This window comes from Sander lucioperca, chromosome 13 (genome assembly GCF_008315115.2).
Source record: "Sander lucioperca isolate FBNREF2018 chromosome 13, SLUC_FBN_1.2, whole genome shotgun sequence".
NCBI classification, from domain to species: domain Eukaryota; kingdom Metazoa; phylum Chordata; class Actinopteri; order Perciformes; family Percidae; genus Sander; species Sander lucioperca.
Window position 1 is genome coordinate 24454486 of NC_050185.1, and position 24576 is coordinate 24479061.

General features: G+C 41.7%; 2 protein-coding genes and 1 long non-coding RNA gene across 3 annotated transcripts in view; 1 reads left to right on the top strand and 2 right to left on the bottom strand.

Moving 5' to 3' along the window:
* The window catches only part of LOC116054973, a 137402-nt gene that overhangs the window by 30214 nt on the left and 82612 nt on the right, over positions 1 to 24576 (bottom strand). The gene's annotated exons all lie outside the window — the stretch shown is intronic.
* LOC118492986 lies at positions 2068 to 23944 on the bottom strand. The gene is made up of 3 exons (XR_004894912.1): positions 23287 to 23944; positions 5636 to 5638; positions 2068 to 2078 (listed from the first exon to the last, which is right to left on the bottom strand). It is a non-coding gene; the product is annotated as an uncharacterized LOC118492986 (long non-coding RNA).
* On the top strand, positions 5041 to 11210 carry LOC118492971. Its single transcript, XM_035990849.1, has 4 exons — positions 5041 to 5410; positions 5723 to 5953; positions 7805 to 7868; positions 10527 to 11210. The coding sequence occupies exons 1-4, from the start codon at positions 5291 to 5293 to the stop codon at positions 10898 to 10900; spliced, it is 789 nt and encodes a 262-aa protein (XP_035846742.1). The 5' UTR covers positions 5041 to 5290; the 3' UTR covers positions 10901 to 11210.

Sequence of the window (24576 nt, forward strand, 5' to 3'; positions counted from 1 at the left end):
ATTTAAAATGTCTTCCAATTTCAGTGTTAAATATTCTTTAGAAATAAAAGTTTATTGATCTTTGAAAAGGTGTACCTGCATTATTATGCCATTATCATTATATTAAATGAAAACGACAATATTATTGTTTATCGCAATAATTTCTGGGACAATTTATCGTCAAGCAAAATTTGTTATCGTGACAGGCCTAATACCAACTAAATATTATAAATAATATTATGAAAATGTCTGTCCCCTGGTGTCATGTCACTGGTGTTACTACTTAACAAGAATCCCTATTCTGAAAAAATCTGGTTTTGACATCACTTCCTGTACTGAACATTCTACTTCCTAAAGAACTATACATGAAGACACTTGGTAAATCTACTGTTTGTTTTAAAATGTTGGAACATTTCTCATTTATCTCATGATTTCATGTGAGGGTTTTATGTAGAATGACTCCTCTCTGTGTTGCAGATGTCATTGAAGATTTCAGAGAAAAGGTGGAAAAGAGCCCTGAGCTCCATCCTGAAGCACTTGACTGAGCAGCAACACACAGAGATGTTGTTCTATCTGGACAAAATCCCTCAAGGAGTGAAGACTGGCAAGGCCAGAGAAGAAATCCCTAATTTAATCGTTGAGTACTACGGGACAGAAAGGTCCATCTCTAGAATAGATACAATAATGAAGAAGATACCAAGGAAGGACGATGCAGTCCAGGAGCGGTTGCGTCCCTTTGTGGAGAAACTGAAAAAAAAACAGCAGGAAGAAAAAGGTGAGTTGATGAGATTTGCAGTGTTATTTATGTATTTATTTTATAGGGACAGAGCACAGTAATGTACATCAGTATAAAATACAATATGTAAACATACAGGAGTTAGCAAGAATTCTAAATGAATGCAGCATACCATATGCAAATCTGTGCAGTTGACAAAACAGAACATTACAAGTAACAATATATTGATACTTGTAATACAATTATATATATATATATATATATATATATATATATATATATATATATATATATATATATCTCAGGGTTTCAGATAATGTAGGACCCAAATGCAGAGACCAGGCAGACTAGAGCTTGAATATTTAATAAAGACAATCCTTACAACAAAAGGTGTCCTGAAACAGTAGGCAAAAATAAAAAAACAGGAACAGGCAGAATATCAGGAACATCGAGACTAAACGGGTAGATTAAACACACAGACACTCCTAACAGAAAATAATGACCTGACAACAGACAAGGGAAACACAGAGACTAAATACAAGAGGTAACGAGCAGACAAGGGACAGGTGATACAACAGGTGAAACACATCAGGGCGGGGCAGAACAATCAGACAGGCGGGAAAACACAAGACAGGAAGTAAAACAAGACAGGACCAGGGAGGAAAACAGACTTCAAAATAAAACAGGAAACACTAACAACAGAAACTCACAACTGTGACCATATATATATATATATATATATATATATATATATATATATATATATATATATATATATATATATATATATACACCTTTGTATTGTATACAAGTATACATTGCATAGAAGTATACAATACACAAGGACAAAATGCATGTCGAGTTAAAAGTGTGTTTAACTTTTAAAATGTCTTTTTCAGAGATGAGAAAATCTGAAGCGGCCAAGAAGAAAAAACTTGCAGTGGCCAAGGAGAACAAGTTTGCAGCAGCCAAGAAGAAAAGCTTCTTTTGCAAAAAATTTGCAGCTGGTAGGTCAACACACACTGAGCAACTGAAGAAATCAAATACTGTGACGCTGTGATGAAGTGATGTTGAAAGTTGAATCGGGATCACACACTTTGTCACTTTAAACTGGTTCTATATTGTTGCTATATTTGGGGTGATGGAATGATTATATAGGGTATTTCACACTGTTCCTTAAGGTCTCCTAATAGGGTATGTAACATTGGTTGGGCTGAAAATGGCCCAGGTGCTGTTCTATGCACCCTAATGCAACCCTGTGAAATAGCCATAGACTGAAACGAGAGGTTTTCTCCCTTATATGGTATGCTCATGAATATTAAGACGAGCTGCACGCTGATTGGTTTGTTTCCAATGAATGAAGCTGTGCAGTGCTGCTGCACATGAGGAGAGAGGGGAGGGACTGCTCCTCTGTCACAGAACAGAAGAGAGAGGTGAATGTTTTGGCGGCCACAGGAGAGAAATACCTTGCATGCTCGCTGGACAATACTTTTCTACAGAAAGTCGCTGTCTTTTCTACAAAAAGTCACCAGATTTGTCACTAGTCACTTTTGTGAAAAAAAGTCGCTAAGTGGGTCTGAAAAGGCGCTAAGTTGGCAACCCTGTCAGTGCGCAGGCAGGTAGAAACGGGACTTTGAGGTTCTATGTATGTCCTGTTTACCCACCGAACTGTCGTTATTCAACTATGACAAGGTAAACTCGGTTTTGCATTCTATCACCCCTTTAAGGAAGTCCAGGGCCCCCGTCTGGCAATGATGAAAACACCTGGAGAGATGTGATTGGGAGGAACAGCCTCCCTGATCTAAACCCAAGCAGTTGTTCATTGTTAGTCTTCTGTGCTAGTCATGGATTCTCTTTAACGAACACATCTTCAAACATAAGGATGCTCTTAAGTGTACCTGGTACCAGAGCTCCCAAGGCCGATGATGGATTTTGTGATAGTATCGTCTGATCTGAGGCCGCATGTTTTCTAGTAAAGAGAGGGGCAGAACTGTCAGCTGATCACCATCTGGTGACAACACATTGTCACAAAACCTCTGCTTGGTCAGGGGCCTTTGGCGTTAGCTACTAATGCAAAAAGTCTCCTTTAGTGACCAACCTCTGCTGTGCTCAGTGCTTACCATACAGACGATAAAGGGTGCCTTTTTGTGGGTATCTGAAGCTGAGACCCACTGAAAGGTGCTGGAAAGGAGGGTTCGGCTGATAGTCGAACCTCAGATTAAAGGGGAAAAATGCAGATTCAGTCCTGTTTGTGGAACAATGGACCAGAGGCCTGTACTACGAAGCAAGATTTGGCGTTAACGAGGTAACTTCAGGTTCAATCCAGGGTTTTGTGTATCACGACGGTGGATCACTTGTTATCGGGTTTAATCACCGTGGTAACTTATGCTGAACACCTAACCTGGTCGGGAGCAGGTTATGTTGGAGATCAGCGATCAACCGGTGTAAAAGCACCGCCTACTGACCAATCAATACTCGGTTTCGGTCGGAGAGAGAGAGAGAGGTGCGCTCATAAAAGTTAAAACATTTAGAGACCGACAACCCCGTTAACATTCCCTGATGGGTATCTTTATGAAAGATATAGATTTTCACCGGAGGTAATTACGTATAGGCTATTTGTCAGCTTCTTGAGCCGTGTGTTGCCAATGCGCACATCGGTTTGCATTATGTTTTTATATTTTTTATTTGCTTTCACTATCGCCTCCCACTGTCGCCTCGTTGCAACTCATAATATAAAAGCCTAAAGCAACGACAGTTTATGGAAAGCACAAGTGTAATTATGGTCAGATATTGTGCCTGACTGATGGGGACACATTTACAGCGTTGGCTATTTTTTTGCCAGCTTCCCTTCCTGTTTTAGGAAGCAGCGACTGTATTGTGTTTTGCCTGTAAAACCGTGTCTGTGTTATTCATATATATGTAGAATTATAGTTTGCTCTTCTTATGTAGAATATGCGGCTCTGTAGATGTTTGCGATTTGTCATGCTGTGCAAACACCGCCTCTTTTGTGTAAACATGCGCGTCGCTGGATTGGGAAACCCTGGGTTGATTGAACTAGTTGTTAACCACTGTTGTGACACAGCTTATGCGGGACCGCAGTTGTTAGGTCAGGTGAAGCCGGGTAACTGAAATAAATCCAGGGCATGTTGATCTTGATTCGCAATACAGGCCTCAGCTCTTCACTCTGGCAAGAAACCTGGAGAGGGTCTGGGAGTATGCCCATCTGGTCTACATGTGTTTTTGTTGATCTGGAGAAGGTGTATGACCATTTCCCCCGGGAGATACTGTGGAAGGTGCTGCAAGAGTAGGTCCCTTTTCCGGATCATCCAATCCCTGTACGTCCAGAGCGAGAGTCCGGGTTCTCTGCAGTAAGTCTGACTTGTCCAGGTGATGGTTAGCCTCCGCCAGGGCTGCATTTTGTCACCAATCCTGTTTGTGAAATTCACAGACAGGATAGGCGTAGTCGTGGTGGGGAGAGGTTGGAGTTTGGTGGGCTGGAGATCTCATCGCTGCTTTTTGCAGATGATGTAGCTCTGATGGCATCATCGGCCTGTGACCTTCAGCACTCACTGGATCGGTTCGCTGCATAGTGTAAAGGGGCTGGGATCAGGATCAGCACCTCTAAATCTGAGGCCATGGTTCTCAGCAGGAAATCGATGGGGTGCCTACTCCAGGTAGGGAATGAGTCCTTACCCCAAGTGAAGGAGTTCAAGAAACTTAGGGTCTTGTTTGTGAGTGAGGGGACAATGGAGTGGGAGAATGACCGGAGAATTGGCACAGTGGGGCAGTATGGCATTCACTTTACTGTACTGTTGTGACGAAAAGAGAGCTGAGCCAGATAGCAAAGCTCTCGATCTAGAGACCAATTTTTGTTCCTACCCTAACCTATGGTCATGAAGGCGGCCAAAATGGGTTTCCTCAGGAGGGTGGCTGGCGTCTCCCTTAGAGATTTGCGTCAAAAGGAGCCAGTTGAGGTGGTTTGGGCATCTGGTATGGATGCCCCCTGGGCGCCTCCCTAAGGAGGTGTTCCAGGCATGTTCTAGCTGGGAGGAGGCCTCGGGGAAGACCTAGGACTAGGTAGAGGGATTATCTCTAACCTGGCCTGGGAACGCCTCGGGATCCCCCAGTCAGAGCTGGTTAATGTGGCTCGGGAAAGGGAAGGTTGGGGTCCCCTGCTGGAGCTGCTGCCCTTGAGGATGGATGGATGGATGGACAGTTACTTTGAAAAACTAATTTACATTATCAATTTTGTTTTTCAGGGAAGAAGAGAAAATGTGAGGAGGAAAAAAAGCCTGCAGCAAGTAGATTAACATGGGGTAAAGTGTTTAGACTTGCAACATTTTCAGCTAGAATTATAGGTTAACATTTTACCAAACTAACAGAACAAACATCAGAATTAAGTGAAATAAATTGGCCTCATCTCATTAATTAAGAACAAAAAGATTTTTTAAGGCACTGCCTGTATGCAGGTAGCTATTAAACACGTCTTTTATAGCTAAATGTCTGCTGATTTATGACATAAAATCGGGAACTAAAGACTGACTGAAGTGTGTTTCTCCTTTTAAAGCTCAACAGATGAAATGTTACTCATTTTTTGGGAATCTAATTAAGCCTGGCAGTCGAGTTAACTCCATTGAAGAAGTGAAGTCATTTGCTGACAAGACAGAAGTGAGTGTCAATGGAGAAATTACAAAGGTGAGTTTAAACTGCAGAACTTAGGCTACTTACTTTTCATTTACAAAAAAAAATCCTTATTTTGTTTTTAAGATTGAATGACATTATTAACTGAAACCATAATACACATACCAAAGATGACAAAGAGTTTTTGTTTTCCATTTTCCAATTTTGAAGTAAAAATGAAGACAAAGTACATACCCAATCTGAAAGTCAGAGAAAATGCATCTATACCGAGCTGTTAACTTACTATGAAATTCTGTTTTGGAAATTGTGAAAAATAAGTAATTTCTTTTTTTAAATTTCTTAATCTTGTACTGTTGGTGTGTTCAGATTGATCCTGTCAAAGAGATTGAGGTGTCGTTCGACCCCGAGAGAAAGAGGCAACAATTCCAACTAAAAGACGACACCGGTTCCATCAAGATCTTCATTTGGGGGGACCGGGCCACCGAGCTATGCCAAACATTATCAGAAGGAGATGTCGTTAAATTTTCCAACATGAAGACCAATCATTTCTCTGGACTTGTATCGCTGAACTCTACTGTAAACACCAGAATTGAAAAGGTACCTGCACTGATTTCCCCGCTCTACTTTTATAAAGCCACAAGTCAGCCATGTTTGTCTCTGGAATGTGGCACATCTGGATGCTAAATTACGAATGCTACTATGGCGAAGCTATGACCTGCTTACTCAGCCTCTGATTGGCTATTATTCGTTGGTGGGGTCAGGGTAAGCCAATTAGCAGTAAGGAGGGTCATGCCTTCGCCAGAGGAGGAAGAAAAATATCGGCAATCAGAACAGTAGAATTGGTCAAAATAAAAACCTTGACTTTTAAGGTAAATTTGCCTAGGTTCAAAGCATCCAGAATGTGAGAATTAAATTGATATGAATCATAAAAGCCACGAAGAGGGAGACTCACCTGGAGGGAGAGTCTAACCAACAGGTGCACATGTTTGTTTGTGGCTTCTCAGCTTCTGGAAAAGGCGCTGATTTTTGACAGCATGCCAGAACTTCCTGTAATTGGTCAGAAAGAACCATAGAAAATAAATGTTTTCACACTAAAAACCAACCCAAACATGGATCATTTTGATCTGGACCGAGGCTACCTTTTTTTGTTTGACCAAGGTTCAGTTGTTTGATCCAGGGAGGTTTCACACCTGCAATTTTGTTTTTTTCAAACGGCACCAAACAAGGCGTGAAAAAGCCACAATTCTACCTTCGTGAAGGTTACAACAGTTGTTGTTGAAACTCTTTATATCATTATTAGGGCTGTCAATCGATTAAAAAATGTAATCTATTTAATTACATACTCATTGATTAATTAATCTATATTAATCGCATACATAATTTTTGCTGTGAAAGTATTTTAAATATTTCAATTCAAATGAATCAATGAATAATCAGCATTAATGACATTCAAGTTCAAAAAACTCTTTATATTATTATTTTCATTGTTCAAATAATGGCCATAACAATGAACAATATGACCTAATATGCTGAAGAAATAAATTCAAAATTGCTTCAGGAATAGGGTTGGGTATCGTTTTTTTTTTTTCCGATATCGGTGCTAAAGCGATACTTTTAAAACGGTGCCGGTGCCTAAACGGTGCCTGAACCGATTGTTACATCCCGGTGTTGAATCCTCTACAGTGAAATACAGTCAAACTTTACACCGTTCAGCGTTAGCTGTCAGCATTTTAACCATGTTTAATCCAGCTACTAGCTAGTGGTAGGCTAACGTTAGCTGCTGTTGAGTATAGTGTTAACTAGCTTCACGTGCAGCGATGTTTCTGTTTTTGAGCATCCGAGAGAAGCACAGATATATCAGTGGTAGAAATCCGCGTTGCTATTCAATCCGGTAGATACAGGTCGTTAAGGCACCGGTGCTGTATTAGTACCGGATGTCGGTACCCAACCATATTCAGGAAAAAGATTTGTATAAGTAAATGTTCCTCTAGCTCACCCAGTAAGAGCTTTTGCCCCATGTTGGCTGAGTCCTGCAATGGTGCGGGTTCGAATCCTACCTGCTATCCACTGTCACTACTTAATAAAGGGAAAAGCCCCGAAAAAATAATCTTTAAAAAAAAATGAAATGTTCCAATCAATGATCCAGGCAGCGCATTCTCGTCTCCCTCCTTCATTTTACAGTCCAATGGTGGCTAGAACGGCTCCGGGTCAAATGTCAATATGGAATGGATTAATCTGCGTTATTTTTTTTTAATGCGTTATTTTTTCTTATTTTGACAGCCCTAATCATTATATATTTTATATATATATATATATATATATATATATATATATATATATATATATATATATATATATATATACATACATACTGAGGGATGTTCCCAATATTTGACATACATTAGAGGAATTATTTTTAATGGTGTTTTAATCTTGTGGTTTGTTCAGATGGATCCTTTTGCAGCTGTGAAGCCGGAAAAGAAGATCCTCCTAAACCTCCTAAACCTCCCAGGTAGCTGCAGGGACATCTCTGTCTTTTTTTGTGGACCGTACATGCTGTCACCAGGGTGTTAATTATCTCTTCATTACTTTCTAGGGACGTAACGATACACTCAACCCATAATTCGATACGATTCAGGATTTTAAGTTGGTTTTACAATTTCTTAATTCCTTTAATTCTATAAACTGTGCAAAAACAACAGATGTGTCCTATAATCAAAATATTAGAAAAAAATAATGCAAATAAAAGACTAAGAATTACTGCCCAATTTCCCTAATCGTACTATTAGTTTAAATAAGGTTATTACTTCTCTTAATTATCCTGATCAAGTGGCGTTTAGTCAGATAATATCAGGCATCTTATTAATATTGTCTGTAGCTGATAGACGATCCCCAATAGCTGCTATTTCCCTTCGATATGGTTGAATGGGGCTATATGTTCAAAATTTTGGAGATTTATGGGTTTGGCAGCATTTTTATTAAGTGGCTTTAGGTGCTGTATAAACACCCAGAGGCTGCAAACTTACGGGTTAATTTCTGAATATTTTGTTCTTGGAAGGGGAACAAGACAGGGCTCACCTCTGTCTCCTTTGTTGTTTGTTTTTAGCCATAGAGCCTTTGGCAGCAGCCATAAGGGGGAGACTAACTCCCCAGGTGTTATGGTAGGAGGTTTAGTGCACAAATATGCTTTATGCAGATGATATATTACTCTTTGTGTCTGAACCTAGCAGATCAATACTCTGTCTACTCGTGATCATTGACTCTTTCTAGAAATTTTCAGGTTATAAAGTAAATCGGTCTCCATCTAGGTAAACAGAGAACTAACGGTATATCAACAGATTAATACAAAACTAGGGGGCCCCATCAGAAAACCATAAGGTATAAAATAAAAAGGTTTCAGACCAAGTACCACTTTCCCAATAAAAAAACCTCACGGACCACCTAACTGTTAAAATATACCCAAAACAATATTCCTCCTACTTTAACAGTATATTACAGGCAAATTAAATGTCCGTTTTTTTGCCATCTTAGTGGGAAGAATGGTGCAGCTTATAAGCGTAAAAGTTAATCCTTCTGTATTTCCTTTAAATGTCACACTGATCATTTGTGATTTTTATTTGGAGGCAGTGTTGCAAAATGGTTGGCTTCATTGCTGAAGTTCAACAACACAGAAAAACTGCAAATTTCAAATAATAATGTAATTTACATAAACTTAGCATAAAAAGTAAGGACATTTGTGTTTGGTAGATTATTTTTCTGTGGTAACAATACTTTTTGGCAATATATCTTATACCGTTGGAAAGCCTGTTTAGTTCCAGAACATGCATTTGTGGGATGAGCAGCAGCGCTGAGTATGTGGGTTGCGCCCATGAAAGATTGGCCAAATCTTCTCTGCCAATGCCAAACAGCTTATTCTGCCATTGACTTGTTTGGTGTTTGGTGGATTGGATGATTGAAGTTTGAAGAAACAAGACATATTGGTAATTTAACAATTTATTCATTTCACAAACAGGAGCCTCAGTAGCGTGTGGAAGAACCATACACAGCCACAACAGCCTAGCACCTCCTCCTCATGCTGGTCACCAGCCTGGTCACACACTGCTGTGGGATGGCATCCCATTCTTCAACCAGCATTTGTCGCAAGTCAGCCAACGTGGTTGTGTTGGTCACTCTGGTACGAACAGCAGGAGTCCTGCCATGACTGCCCTTCACCGTCAGGCCCGTTTGCGCTGGTGTCGGCAACACATGCACTGGAACCTGAACATGTGGAGGAACGTTATGTTCAGTGATGAGTCCAGATTCTGCCTACAGCAGTTAGATCGTAAGATCAAAGTGTGGAGAAGACGTGGAGAATGCTATGCTGATTGCTGCACCGATAGAGTAACACCTTTTAGTGGAGGCAGTGTAATGGTGTGGGGCGGCATCTCCCTCACTGGAAAAACGAGGCTTGTCATCATTGGAGGCAATCTCAATGCAGAGAGATATAGAGATGAGATTCTGCAACCAGTGGCAATCCCACATCTCCACAGTCTGGGACCGAACTCTATCCTCCAAGATGACAACGCTCGCCCCCACAGGGCGGGGTTTATCAGAGACTACCTCCAGAATGTGGGAGTGGAGAGTATGGAATGGCCTGCCAGCAGTCCTGACCTCAACCCCATTGAACACTTGTGGGATCAGCTCGGGCGTGCTGTTCGTACCAGAGTGACCAACACAACCACGTTGGCTGACTTGCGACAAATGCTGGTTGAAGAATGGGATGCCATCCCACAGCAGTGTGTGACCAGGCTGGTGACCAGCATGAGGAGGAGGTGCCAGGCTGTTGTGGCTGTGTATGGTTCTTCCTCACGCTACTGAGGCTCCTGTTTGGGAAATGAATGATTTATTAAATTGCTAATATGTCTTGTTTCTTCAAACGTCAATCATCCAATCCACCAAACACCAAACGAGTCAATGGCAGAATAAGCTGTTTGGCATAAGAATCGAATTGGTATAAGATTTATTGCCAAAAAGCCTTGTTACCCCAGAGAAATAATCTACCAAACACAAATTTCCTTACTTTTTGTGATAAGTTTACATACGTACATACAAGTTTGGCCCACTCTTTGAGAAATACTGTCTAAGAGAACAGCACAAACTGACAAAAGTCTTTTCCCTGGTTACCTTCTAGGGCCAAGTGGGACAATTCAACAGAGGAATGTCCCAACAGAGGACAGCGTCTCATCAGAGGACAGCGACTCAGCAGAAGACTGCGACTCAGCAGAAGACTGCGAGCAACCAAAGAAAAAGCTGTCCAAAGATCAGGCAGAGTTTGTGAAAAGAGTGTGTAATGCTGATCCTAACCAGCTCCTGGATAAACTCCTTGAGCGTGGTGTTATAAATGATAAGGAAAGAAAGTCAGTCAAAACTAAAACCAAAGAGTATAATACACAAGCTGTGATCAACATGGTGCAAAGAAAGGGACCTGAAGCCTGCTCACATCTAGACAGTCTTCTCCGTGAGGATCAATACGTTTCCGGAAAGCTGAAATTAATCCGAAGCTAAAGCAAAAAACTAAGGTTTTGTGGGACAGGTCTGCTTTCTGTCCCCAGAGTCAGGACTAAACTTGAAGAAGCAGTGTTGAGTTTTTATGCTCCACATATCTGGAACAAACTCCCAGAAAACTGCAGGTCCGCCACAACTCTCAGTTCTTTTAAATCAAGGCTGAATACCTCTTTTAAGTAATTGCTTATTTCTTACACTGTAACTTTTATTCTTGTATTTTATATCTGTCTGATTCTGTTTTAATATTTTAACTGTTTTTTTAATTGCCTTGATGCTCAAATGTGCTTTAGAAATAAAGCTCCCTTGCCTATTGTCATCTGTTGTCAGCCTGTTTTATTAAGTTAACTGTAGGCTCGTTGGAGATGAACTGCTCCTCGCCTGTAAAGTGGACGAGAGCGAGCGGCAGCAGCCGGGGGCGGTGACAAAAGTCCTCTGTCAAGTTGGACAGTTTTCCAGCCGTTTCCAGCAGCCTTCAGGCTGAACAGGAAGTCATAGAAACACTCACATCCTGTTAGGTCCAATTTAATAAAATGTTATCAGACCCATATATCAGCTCCTACACAGTCTCCAGTTGATTTTATTATGACAGAGTAGCTGTCAAAATGTTCTACATGCGATCTGTTGCTGATTAACTATCAGCCACACAACATGTGTTCTGTACAGAATAAGCCTTTAAATCAGACAAATAGCCGTTCAAATCCCTCCAATTCAAAATCAATAAAAAGTTTATATAAAACGTCATCATGTTGAGTCGATTCTGAACCAATCAGCTGTTAGATCAGCTGAGAGGCTGGCATTTCCCAGCATGCCCCTGGGTCCGTCTGGGTCTTGCAGTCGGTGAAAAGAAACTGCGCTGCCTGCGTCTCAAACCTGCGGCCGCCTTGATCTCGTGAGGTCATCGTTGCCCACGTGTGCATGACATCAGAGCAAGTCGGGATCAAGTCGGACACAAATCTACCTAGCATGCATTGGGCGGCGATCGCCGGTGATCGATGCTGCTCAGACCTGGCTCATCTCGAACGAGCCTTGTGTCTTAGAAAGTGATTCAAAAGGAGAGAAAAACATGTTCTTTGTTTTAGCCAGTAGATGGAGGCACAACATCACTGATGGACAGACAAGCGGCAGATGTGAAAATCAGAATCAACAATTGAGAAACATTTGTCTGAGTGAAGATTATACTCCTGGTGTTTAAAGATAAACTGGTTGGTCATTTGTTACATCTTTTATATTTATTTCACAGCCTCAGAGCGGCCATCCTCCTCTCCGGGGGGACAAAGGGGATACAAGGCCATCGACAGGCGACCAAATGGGGTGGCAGTAGCTCAGTCCGTAGGGACTTAGGTTGGGAACCGGAGGGTCGCCGGTTCAAGTCCCAGTACGGACCAAAATACAGAGTGTGGATTGGTAGCTGGAGAGATGCCAGTTCAACTCCTGGGCACTGCCAGGTGCTCTTGAGCAAGGCACCATACCCCCCCCTCCCCAACCACTCAGGGCGATAGTCCAGCACTGGCAGCCCACTCACTCTGACATCTCTCCATTTGTGCATGAATAGGTCCTGAGCATGTGTGTGTATTTCAGGTGTAGTGTAGAGTGTAAATTGTAATTTCCCCACTGGGGATCAATAAACAGTATTTATTATTATTAAATAAAAATGTAATGGTGCTTTGAATAAAATGACAGATTTCTCTGGGTTTCAACTTTGTTGGAAACATTTGGGAGAATGGAAGTACACGACTCAACTACTTTGAACATAGCAGGGGCGGAGCCAGACGATATAAACATTCGGGGCTTAGCCCAAACCTAGGGGGGTCCGGGGGCATGCTCCCCCAGTGGAGATTTTTTTTCCCAATTACGTCAGCTAAATGCACTATTTTTCAGGCTGTTTGAGATAATAGAATGCCTAAAATTCTATACACTATCTGGGGAAATGATGATAGTTACTCAGTAAAAAAAAAAATAGAAAATCACCCAGTAGAGCCTCCAACCTATTTTGTATTTAATTGTTCTCCAGCTGTAGTGAATCCAAAACACCAACAATGTTAAGGATGACTCATTTTCACCCCTGGCAACTAAAAAGAGGCAACCATTATCTGACTATTTTGAAGTTAGCATACACAGGTAAAATTGGAATTTGGTGTAAACATCATTACTAATCTTAAGAGTTCAGTTCTGTTTAGTTTGTGCTTAGCTGATAAATTTGCTCCATCAGAATCCATAAAATGGAAAAAAGAACAATTGAAGCTTTAACTGCACAACAAGGTTTATCGTGTATTTTTAAACAATACACAAGTATTAATAATGAAATATAATAAAACAATAAAAATCTGTTTTAAAACAAGAACAATTTATTAATTCATGCATTTCAATTTATACAAAAAATATCAGGTATATAACAGGTAAAATAGAAACTTAGAAATGTATACAAAAATGATCCTTAACAGGTAAAATAGAAACTTATACAGCAAAAGCTGAAAGCAATACAGGTGAGGATGAAGGCCAGGTGAGGATGAAGGCCAGGTGAGGATGGAGGCCAGGTGAGGATGGAGGCCAGGTGAGGATGAAGGCCAGGTGAGGATGAAGGCCAGGTGAGGATGAAGGCCAGGTGAGGATGGAGGCCAGGTGAGGATGAAGGCCAGGTGAGGATGGAGGCCAGGTGAGGATGAAGGCCAGGTGAGGATGAAGGCCAGGTGAGGATGAAGGCCAGGTGAGGATGAAGGCCAGGTGAGGATGAAGGCCAGGTGAGGATGGAGGCCAGGTGAGGATGGAGGCCAGGTCAGGATGGAGGCCAGGTGAGGAAGAAGGCCAGGTGAGGATGGAGGCCAGGTGAGGATGGAGGCCAGGTGAGGAAGAAGGCCAGGTGAGGATGAAGGCCAGGTGAGGAAGAAGGCTAGGTGAGGAAGAAGGCCAGGTGAGGATGGAGGCCAGGTGAGGATGGAGGCCAGGTGAGGAAGAAGGCCAGGTGAGGAAGAAGGCCAGGTGAGGATGAAGGCCAGGTGAGGAAGAAGGCCAGGTGAGGAAGAAGGCCAGGTGAGGAAGAAGGCCAGGTGAGGATGGAGGCCAGGTGAGGAAGAAGGCCAGGTGAGGAAGAAGGCCAGGTGAGGATGAAGGACAGGTGAGGATGGAGGCCAGGTGAGGATGAAGGCCAGGTGAGGATGAAGGCCAGGTGAGGATGAAGGCCAGGTGAAGGCCAGGTGAAAGCCAGGTGAGGATGGAGGCCAGGTGAGGATGAAGGCCAGGTGAGGATGAAGGCCAGGTGAGGAGGGTAGTGATGGTGTCAAGAGGAAGAAGAACGGCAGCACTTCTGATAATCCTGCAAGAAATGATAAGCACAAATCAATCAGAGGCAAAACATACAACTAATAATCAAACAAACCTAACCTAACACCTTTTTAGGGGACATTTTTTGGCCTATGGTATCCACCTTATTATTCACCGAAGAGTGGCACGGACATTTGTAAATGGAATGTGTCTGGCTTCTGATGTCATCTGCTTACAGTTATTTGTAGCTGTACAAAAAAGCTTGTTATGCTTCTTGATATTGGAAACTGGTATTTTTCTACCCTACCCTATTATTTTGATGTATTGAATTTGTCATAATTGTAAACACTAGTTTGTAGCAGAAATAGTTTTATCATTAATAGCTTTAATATTCATCTCGTTATTTCCCTATGAACCGGAAGGCCCTTATCATCAAGATTAAAACAATAAAAGGCTTGAAATATTTTACTTTTTATGTAATGAATGTAGAATATATTAAATATTTACTTTTTAAATTAAAGTATGGGGGAGAGGGGGAAATCACTTTTCCAGTGATATTGATGCATCTGTACTTGGAATTGTTGTCATCAGGAGGAGGAAATAAACTTTCTCATGTCTTTCTGATCTTTATCACTATATTTCTCAATTAGTCTCTCTTCTTATCCCACTAATGTGCCGAGATTAGCTGTAAACATGCCCTGAGATAACTTAGCATTTGATACAAGCTGTGTGTATCCCCCCCCCACCCCCTGTGTACATGACAAATCATCAGACAAATCATCTGCCCATCTCTATTAGCAACTAATTTCTCTTAATAACAACTAATAATGTTAACTCGCTAGCTAGCCAGCAATACAGTCACTTAACTCAAGTGTTACAACAGCGGATTCACAAACCTGCAGCGCTTGTCCGCGGTTCGTCTGACGCTGCTCCTGAATCTCTCCGGCCGGTGAGGTCTGTTACTATGGTTACTAGTGTTCCTGTTCCATATAAAAAACTTTGTTATATCCATAACTTCAGCCGGTTAGCCAGTAAGCTCGCGACATCGATGAAACATACAACATAACAACATGCATGACAACAGCCCGCCAACCCCTGATGACAAGTTAATGACGAAGAAGAAGGTTGCGCGATGCGTTACCGTCCGACACCACGCACGGTAACAGAGCTTTTGTTTCATTTTTTGCCGCTCCAGTCAGAAAGACTGAGAGAGGAAATGAAACAAAGTTGAAGTTATTTTAAAAAACCTAAAAGATTCGGGGCTTTTGACAAAACATTCGGGGCTTAAGCCCAATTAGCCACCCCCCCGCTCTGCCATTGCTGTCAGGGCACGCCCTCATACTCTGCTTCTGACTGGCTAGTAGTCCTTACCTAGCTACTGTCAGGGCCCTCATACTCTGCTTCTGACTGGCTAGTAGTCCTTACCTAGGTACTGTCAGGGCACGCCCTCATACTCTGCTTCTGACTGGCTAGTAGTCCTTACCTAGCTACTGTCAGGGCACGCCCTCATACTCTGCTTCTGACTGGCTAGTAGTCCTTTCCTAGGTACTGTCAGGGCACGCCCTTACCAATGATTCACCAAAATACATTCTGTTTATACGGTAGCGCTGACGGCAACTACATCATATCCGTTTCCAGCAAAACAGACAGATAGCAGAAAACACATTTACAGTTATGTTTTTCTTTACAAATGAAATAAATATCAGACATGGCATGTGCATTCTTTTTAGAAAACAATTAGTTTTTAGAAATGTCTCATGATATATTGTCAATATCAGTGTATATCAGCCTATTAATAATACGGTTACTAACAATGAGAAGTAAGGGCACTCATGTGGACAAAACTCACAAGTGCAGGTACTCAGTGCTGCTGAGTTCTGACCCATTTCAGGAACTGGGTGTACAAAATGGGACGACTTCCAATAAGATCCTAACAGTCTTAAAAATCGTTGTTGATTAGAGACATTTTCAAATGTGTTTTGAATGATAATAATATAAATGTTGATCAGTGATAACGGTTGATTGTTCTAAAGAGATGATCCTCTGTATTTAAATGTTTATTAGTTCAGGGGCGTCCGACAAAATGGGAGAAGAATGTCCTTCACGAGAGTGTCTTGTATTGTATGAGTGAATTATGAGTGAATGCTAAAGGTTTAGCAGTCTGGAGCAGAAAACCTGAAAGAATTAAGTTCTACTTATTTGGTCTGGACTCTTATTGATACACAAGCTTTCGGTTTTCAGATATGTTTGAGTAGTTCCATTTTTTTTTTGTGTATACAAAACTGTAAAACCAGATTCATTCTGGGAAATGTCATGCCTGACAGAGACCCAGTTTGTAATACTGCAAATATATTTTGCAATACTTTTATCAGTGGGCCAAAGGCTCAATCACCGCTGTGTTACCGCCTTCAGCGATAGATAGTGACCTAACATTTATTTAAATGAAAATGAGTACAAATCAAATTCAAGGTACTTGTACTTTACTTGATTATTTCCCTTGTATGCAACCTTCTAATTCTGCTCCACTACATCTCAGAAATAAATAAAATAAGATAAAACTTGATCTATCCCGAGGGAAATCGCTTTGCAGCAGTTGCAATACAAAGTGGGAAGAGTGCAAACATAAAAATCTGAAAATATCAACACGTAACTTGTTTCTAACCTCTTTTAAAGTAATCAATGTGTCTTTCTTAATTCACTCTGGTCACATGTAGGGGAAACATTTTCCCACCTCCATACAGAGGTGAACCGCTGAAAACAAGAACTCTGAGTCCTACTTCAGGTCAGACACAAACAAACATTTTAAGATAATCAACTGGAGCTAATATGAAGCTTTAACTTACCAAACAACATTTCTAATCTGATATTTTTGTTGTGTTTTACCTTCAGTGGTCCGACTGCCTTCATTCTTCACACAACAACAACAACAACAGCAGCAGCAGCATTAACACAAGCTGTGCTTTCTCTTTCAACACCTCGCCACATCCGTCCCGCTGACGGCCGGGGGGGAGACCTCCCCAAAGCTGCATGTCTTCTCTGTGTGGTGTGAAGCGTGGGCACTCTGGTTCAACTGCACGTAGCCTACTGTTTGGTGTTGTCATTTCATTTCATTTAAGCTGATTAGTGATGGTTTAGTACAAAATACTGATACGGCAATATGTATGGCTGTGCTTCGTGTGGTACGTGAATCGATACGCTGGCGCCAAATATTGATATTTTTTATTAATGAAATAAGGCGCTCAATTGATGATAAATTGATGTCTTTTGAGGAGCTATTCATTATGTATAACATCCCACAGAAATTTTATTTTTATTTCTACAAGTCAGAAACTTCATAGGAACAAACCACAATCATTAGATATACCTCCCTATTCAATGTTAGAGTAAAATATTTATAAGGACTGTACAGGAAAGGTATAATATCCTATATCTATGTAATACCTGGATTTTATGAGCTATAGGTCCCCTGAGTCCTCTGAAGCTAAACTTCAAGTCTGGAAAGGGCTGGATTTACAGGAAGACATCTCGGTTGAGCAGTGGCATGATGCCTCTAAGAAGGCCCAATCACAAACAGCAAATACCCGCCTTAGGCGTAGTTTAATCTAAAATAATTTAGATTTAATGATCTAAATCTGCAAAGTAACTAAAGCTTTAAAATGAGTAGCATGAAATGGAAAATGTCACGTCTGCCCTTGAAGCCCTTCAAGGGCTCTGCTTTTATCTAATTGTATATTTTATTTAAAGTATGTATTTGTTATCATATCTTCAAGTATTTATATGATTTATTACTTTACTTGATGTTTTTTTTTTAAAGTTTCGTCTGTTTATTTTATCTATTTATTTTACTTTACTTTAGAGTATTTTATTCACTTAGCCAAGATCGCGCCTCTTGACGTGATGACATCCTGACACGTCACAGTACATAGGAGCGAGGACCGTACGGGGCCCAGTCTGGACCGCTAACCCAAAACACTTTGGATTAAATTGTAATTTTTAAAGGGGTGATAGAATGATCATATAGGGTATTTCACACTGTTCCTTAAGGTCTCCAAATATGGGTATGTAACATTGGTGAAAATGGCCCGGGTGCTGTTCTATGGGCCCTAATGCAACCCTGTGAAATAGCCTTAGAATGAAACGAGAGGTTTTCCCCTATTATAAGGTATGCTCATGAATATTTAGATGAGCTGTGCGCTGATTGGTTGGTATACAATGAGCGAGGCGTACACACACACACACACACACACACACACACACACACACACACACACACACACACACACACCCTCCCCTCTTTACAACGAGCAGAGCGAAGCTGCAGAGGCTTCAGTGTTGCCAGATTTAGCGACTGTAGGCCGCTTTTTTTTTTAAAAAGCGACTAGCGACAAATCTGGCGACTTTCTGTAGAAAAGACGCCAGTATTGTACGGCGAGCATGAACAGGAATTTCTCTCTTGTGGCTGCCAAAACAATGGAGATGATTACTGGCATAACATATTTACGTGCAAAGGCACAGCAGAGTTGTGCTTTTTGCCGTACATGTTGGAGAATACAGGATCGAAGTGTGCATGCGCAACATGGGTTTTCCGCTTGTCGTCCGCAATGAATGGACAGTAAAATTGCTTATTCTATAGAGTTGAGCCGGATACTCGGCTGAAACGAGTATCCGGTACGGATAAAGCACTTTTGCCGAGTACGAGTATTATACGAGTAATACGAGTCAATATCTGTGCTCGGATTGAATAAAAATCCTCATTGGGTAGCTGACTGTGTCTGCGTTCTGTGATAGGCTAGTCGTCACAGCGCCCCTCCCCTACACACATACAGATTTATTGTGTTGCTGTGTCCCACTCTGCTCACTCACACAGAACAGCGCTCTCTCTCTCTGTCTCTCCCTCAGTCACTCAGGTTCGCGGGTCTTTTCCGTTAACGTTTAGGGTTTTTTCAGCTTCAGGTTTGTTTTTTACTTCGGTTTGTAGTACTTCCTTATTAACCAGTAGAGTTCTGGTAAACGTGGGGTTTGTTCAGACGTGGTGCTTGGTAGAATGCGACTCGCGTTGCGTCTCTGCCTGTCGGAGATATTTTTTCTTTTTTAAACCGTCAGCTGACTCTAAACAGATCTGAAAAACAGCGTCGGACTATTTGATCCGTAGAACACAGTCCCCCCACCCCCCCTCTCTCTCTCTCTCTGTCTCTTACTCACACACACACACACACACACACACACACACACACACACACACACACACACACACACACACACACACATACCTGGTGTGGAAATAAAAAAAATAAAAAAGAACCAAAAAAAAAATAAAAAATCACACTGATCATAAAAAAATTAAAAGTTAAAAAAAGAAAGTTATGTTGAGTATGAAAACTCTTGTTCATTACATTTTACTTCATAATTGCAACCGCATGTGATGTATTCATTGTTCTTGTTCTGTATATAGTTTGTTTGTTATCGTGATCTGAAGCTCAATGCTGTCATGTAAATAGTTTTCTAATCAGCAATAAATATAACAATTTCTGATCAACCCATATCAATTGCATGCTTAAAATAACATACCGGTTAAAGCCCCGCCCATTTTAAGACAACCCGATCCACTTCCGGGTTAAATCCCGCCCACTTCCGGGTTAGGCCCCGCCCAGTCCGATTACAGATACAGATACAGATAATTCATATGGTTAACAGATACAGATACAGATAATGCTGTACTCGCTCATCCCTATTATTCTACCATTTTTTTTATTTGATTATGTGTAACTGCTACATTTCTTATCGTAACGTCTAAACAATTGGAATAACACACATATTGCATATATAAATAAAAAGAATAAACAGTAAAAATACAAATACAAGTTTATGAAATAAAATGATTTATTAAACATTTTTATGTTTGAATTTTGGCAGGTTAGGCAGTGCCTAGCTTGCCTACCCAGACTGCACATCTCTGAGTAGTCCTTACCTAGGTACTCTCAGGGCACGCCCTCATACTCTGCTTCTGACTGGCTAGTAGTCCTTACCTAGGTACTCTCAGGGCACGCCCTCATACTCTGCTTCTGACTGGCTAGTAGTCCTTACCTAGGTACAGTCAGGGCACGCCCTCATACTCTGCTTCTGACTGGCTAGTAGTCCTTACCTAGGTACAGTCAGGGCACGCCCTCATACTCTGCTTCTGACTGGCTAGTAGTCCTTACCTAGGTACAGTCAGGGCACGCCCTCATACTCTGCTTCTGACTGGCTAGTAGTCCTTACCTAGGTACTCTCAGGGAACGCCCTCATACTCTGCTTCTGACTGGCTAGTAGTCCTTACCTAGGTACTCTCAGGGCACGCCCTCATACTCTGCTTCTGACTGGCTAGTAGTCCTTACCTAGGTACAGTCAGGGCACGCCCTCATACTCTGCTTCTGACTGGCTAGTAGTCCTTACCTAGGTACTCTCAGGGCACGCCCTCATACTCTGCTTCTGACTGGCTAGTAGTCCTTACCTAGGTACAGTCAGGGCACGCCCTCATACTCTGCTTCTGACTGGCTAGTAGTCCTTACCTAGGTACTCTCAGGGCACGCCCTCATACTCTGCTTCTGACTGGCTAATAGTCCTTACCTAGGTACTGTCAGGGCACGCCCTCATACTCTGCTTCTGACTGGCTAGTAGTCCTTACCTAGCTACTGTCAGGGCACGCCCTCATACTCTGCTTCTGACTGGCTAATAGTCCTTACCTACTAATGTGCAGTACAACAAAAAATATGGTGTTTTATGAAAATTAAACCATGTAAACCTATTCTGATATAACCTCTAAATACAATTATGAACCTGTCTCCTTGGTGTGTAGGTGCACTGCTGATACTTTATCTGCATGAAGCAGATGGCCGCCCAATAAGAGCCAGTTTCTGTCTGAGGTTCTTCCCTGTTAAAAGGAAGTCTTTCCTCGCCGCTGTAGCACCAAACGCATTTGCTCATAGAAGAATTGTTGGGTCTCTGTAAATTACTGAGTGTTGTCTCTAGACCTACTCCATCTGTAGAGTGTTCCAACGAGGCCTAAGATTTTCATTGCCAATGACTACTCCTGTTATTGTTGTGCACATGACTAATAAATAACTTTGAACCTTCAGCTTCAGCTTAATTTCAGCACTTTCAAAAAGTATGGATCCAATTTACGGAGATCAGCAATCAGAAGTGACCAGGCTTTAGTTCCCTTTCTTCGCACCGTGTCGATCACTTCTCGTGCTTTGTCTGCTCTGGTTTTTGTTCTGATGGACTGCATCTCACCATCATTTATAATACGATGCTCAAGGAGTTTATCCAGAAGTTGGTTGACAACATCATCAGACACGCATCCTACAAATTTTGTCCGAACTGAGAACAGCTTTTTCTCTGCACAGTCGCTGTCCTCTGCTGAGTAGCTGTCCTCTGCTGAGTCACTGTCCTCTGCTGAGTCGCTGTCCTCTGCTGAGTCGCTGTCCTCTGCTGAGTCGCTGTCGTCTGTTGGGACATTTCTCTGTTGATTTGTCCCACTTATACCTGGAAGATAACCAGGGAAAAGACTTTTGTCAGTTTAAAAAGAAAAAAAAGGGAGACATTTATATTTTATATCTGATGGTGCCATGGATGTATTAAGAGAACTGGATACAGCGTTTGCTGGGAAGCCCCATTCATACCAATGAGAGTGCTCAAAAGCGCATAAAGCAAACATGGAGCTCGGATCTTCCACGTTGACTGGCCCATGACGTCACGGTGGACATGCAAGCCCCCAGGAAGAGCGCCATGTCTAAAAGCCACCATGGGCTTAGCGGATAATGGTGGTACTGGCCCAGAAAGGCTTTTCACATAAACTTTGCATGGCGAAAGAAACTTCTATATTTCAGTGGATCATTTTTTTGGGGGTACACCAACTTACCAGCCCGAACACTGAAAGGGTCCTTGTTTAAAACATCACGTTTTTAAATTTTTTAACATTCACTAGTAGCCGAATCCAGAGTTATTCAACTAGGCATGACGAACGCGCACAATGGACGCGAGCAGAGCCGCGGGACTGCGCCCGCCCGCTCACATGACTGTTCTCCCGAGGTCCTGTAGCTGTAATAATGGATATAGCTAATGGTTGTAATTCACCATGTGTTCTATTAATGCGTCCATGGTATTAACTTATGATACATCCGAGGGATGTATGTATGCTGTAAAGCCTGTAACGTGGATGTAACGCCATGTATGAAGCGTTTCCTAAACTGGCGGGGCTATTGGCTAGTAGCTATTAGCGGTAGCTAGCGTGGATATATTAAGAGAACGGTAACACTATACATAGGTATATGCCTACATAACGTTACTACAGACATAGTGATTACATCACCTTGGTTCTCTCTTATGATACATCCGAGGGCTGTATGCTGTAAAGCTTGTAACGTGGATGAGGGATGAAGCCATGGATGAGCTCTGTTCACGAAACTACAGGCTAACCTTAGTAGTTAGCGCTAGCTAGTAGCTAGTTAGTTGCTCGACATAATGATTAAATCTCCTTGGTTTTCTAAATACATCCATCGTTTATTTGGATAAGCATGTAAATGATGAGGAACAACGAAAACAATGTATAACGTTAGTGAATATTTTAGACAATGAAAACGGCGAGTTCATGAGTTCGCCACTTGTAAGAGACACGAGAGAGAAGCTCATGAACGTGCATGTTGCTACCGGTTGCTACGACAACACAAACAAACTGTTGCTGGTGCGCATGTCCATCGTGACGTCATGGGCCAGTCAACTCGCCGTTTTCATTGTCTAAAATATTCACTAACATTAAACATTGTTTTCGTTGTTCCTGGTCATTTACATGCTTATCTAAATAAACGATAGATGTATTTAGACAACCAAGGAGATTTAATAATTATATCGTGCTACTAGCTAGATACTAGCTAGCTAGCGTTAGCTACTAAGGTAAGCCTACAGTTTGGTGAACAGAGCACGTTACAAGCTTTACAGCATACAGCACTCGGATGTATCATAAGAGAGAACCAAGGCCATGTAATCACTATTTCTGTAGTAACGTTATGAAGGCATATACAGTGTTGCGCCTGAACGCGTTCATTGAACGATAGTTCATGAACTCGTTCATATTTTGGGTGAATGCGAACTGAACGTACTGTATTACTGCCTGATGAACGTTACTGTGAACTCGTCCATTCTGGTGTCTGTGAACGGCACACTCTCTCAGTTTAACTTCGTTCAATAGGGTGCCAGATTTCTATAGAGCCTTCCAGGCAAAAACCCTGCTAAAAAACACTGTAAACAGCCCTTAATATGTAGCGGAATAAACACCCAATCTGGCAACACCAGCCACCAGTGTCGCACCACTGCTTGGGTCATCAAAACAAAAAGCAGCAAGGAGGCTTCGTATGAGCATTTAAACGAGTTTTATGACAAGGTCAGTGAGGATGAGAAAAATCTTACATTTCTGTGCAAACTTTGCCCGCCGGCTTTCAAAAAGAAAATCCGCACTTCAGTCACATCCACAGCAAACCTGAAACGGCACGTTGAACTGATTGGATATGAAAATGAAATCTGACGCATAGTTTCAGTGTTAAAACTGAGAAAATAATTGCTGTCTGTGGTTCTATATGGGCTGTGGCAATAATTTTGAAAAATAATAGCTCGCAGCAACATATGGAAAAAAAGAACTGTGAACTTAGTTCAAAATTTTGAAGTATGAACTATGAACTGATCTAGTTCATTTTAAAATTTGTGAACTGAACTTTGAACTAGTTCATGTAGAAAGTGAACTTTCCCAACACTGACTGGTGTTGGGAAAGATTCAGCTATGTATAGTGTTACCGTTCTCGTAATACATCCATGTTAGCTACCCCTGATGTTAGCTACTAGCCGATAGCCCCGCTAGTTTGGGAAACGCTAATGACATACGTTACATCCACGTTACAGGCTTTACAGCATACATACATCCCCCGGATGTATCATAAGATAATACCATGGACGTATTAATAGAACACATGGTGAATTACAACCATCAGCTATATCCATTATTACAGCTACAGGACCTCGGGAGAACAGTCATGTGAGCGGGTGGGCGCAGTCCCGCGGCTCTGTTCGCGTCCAGTATGCACGTTCGTCATGCCTAGTTTAATAAATCTGGATTCGGCTACTAGTGAATGTTAAAAATTTTTAAAAACGTGACGTTTTAAACAAGGACCCTTTAAGTGTTGGGGCTGGTAAGTTGGTGACCTCCAACAAAATGATCCGCTGAAATATAGAAGTTTCTTTCACCATGCAAAGTTTATGTGAAAAGTCTTTCTGGGCCATGGGTTGCAGTACCACCGTTGTCCGCAAAGCCCATGGTGGCTTTTAGACATGGTGCTTCTTCTTGTTAGGAAGAGAATGACAAGGTCAGGAACTGCAACACGCGGGACGCG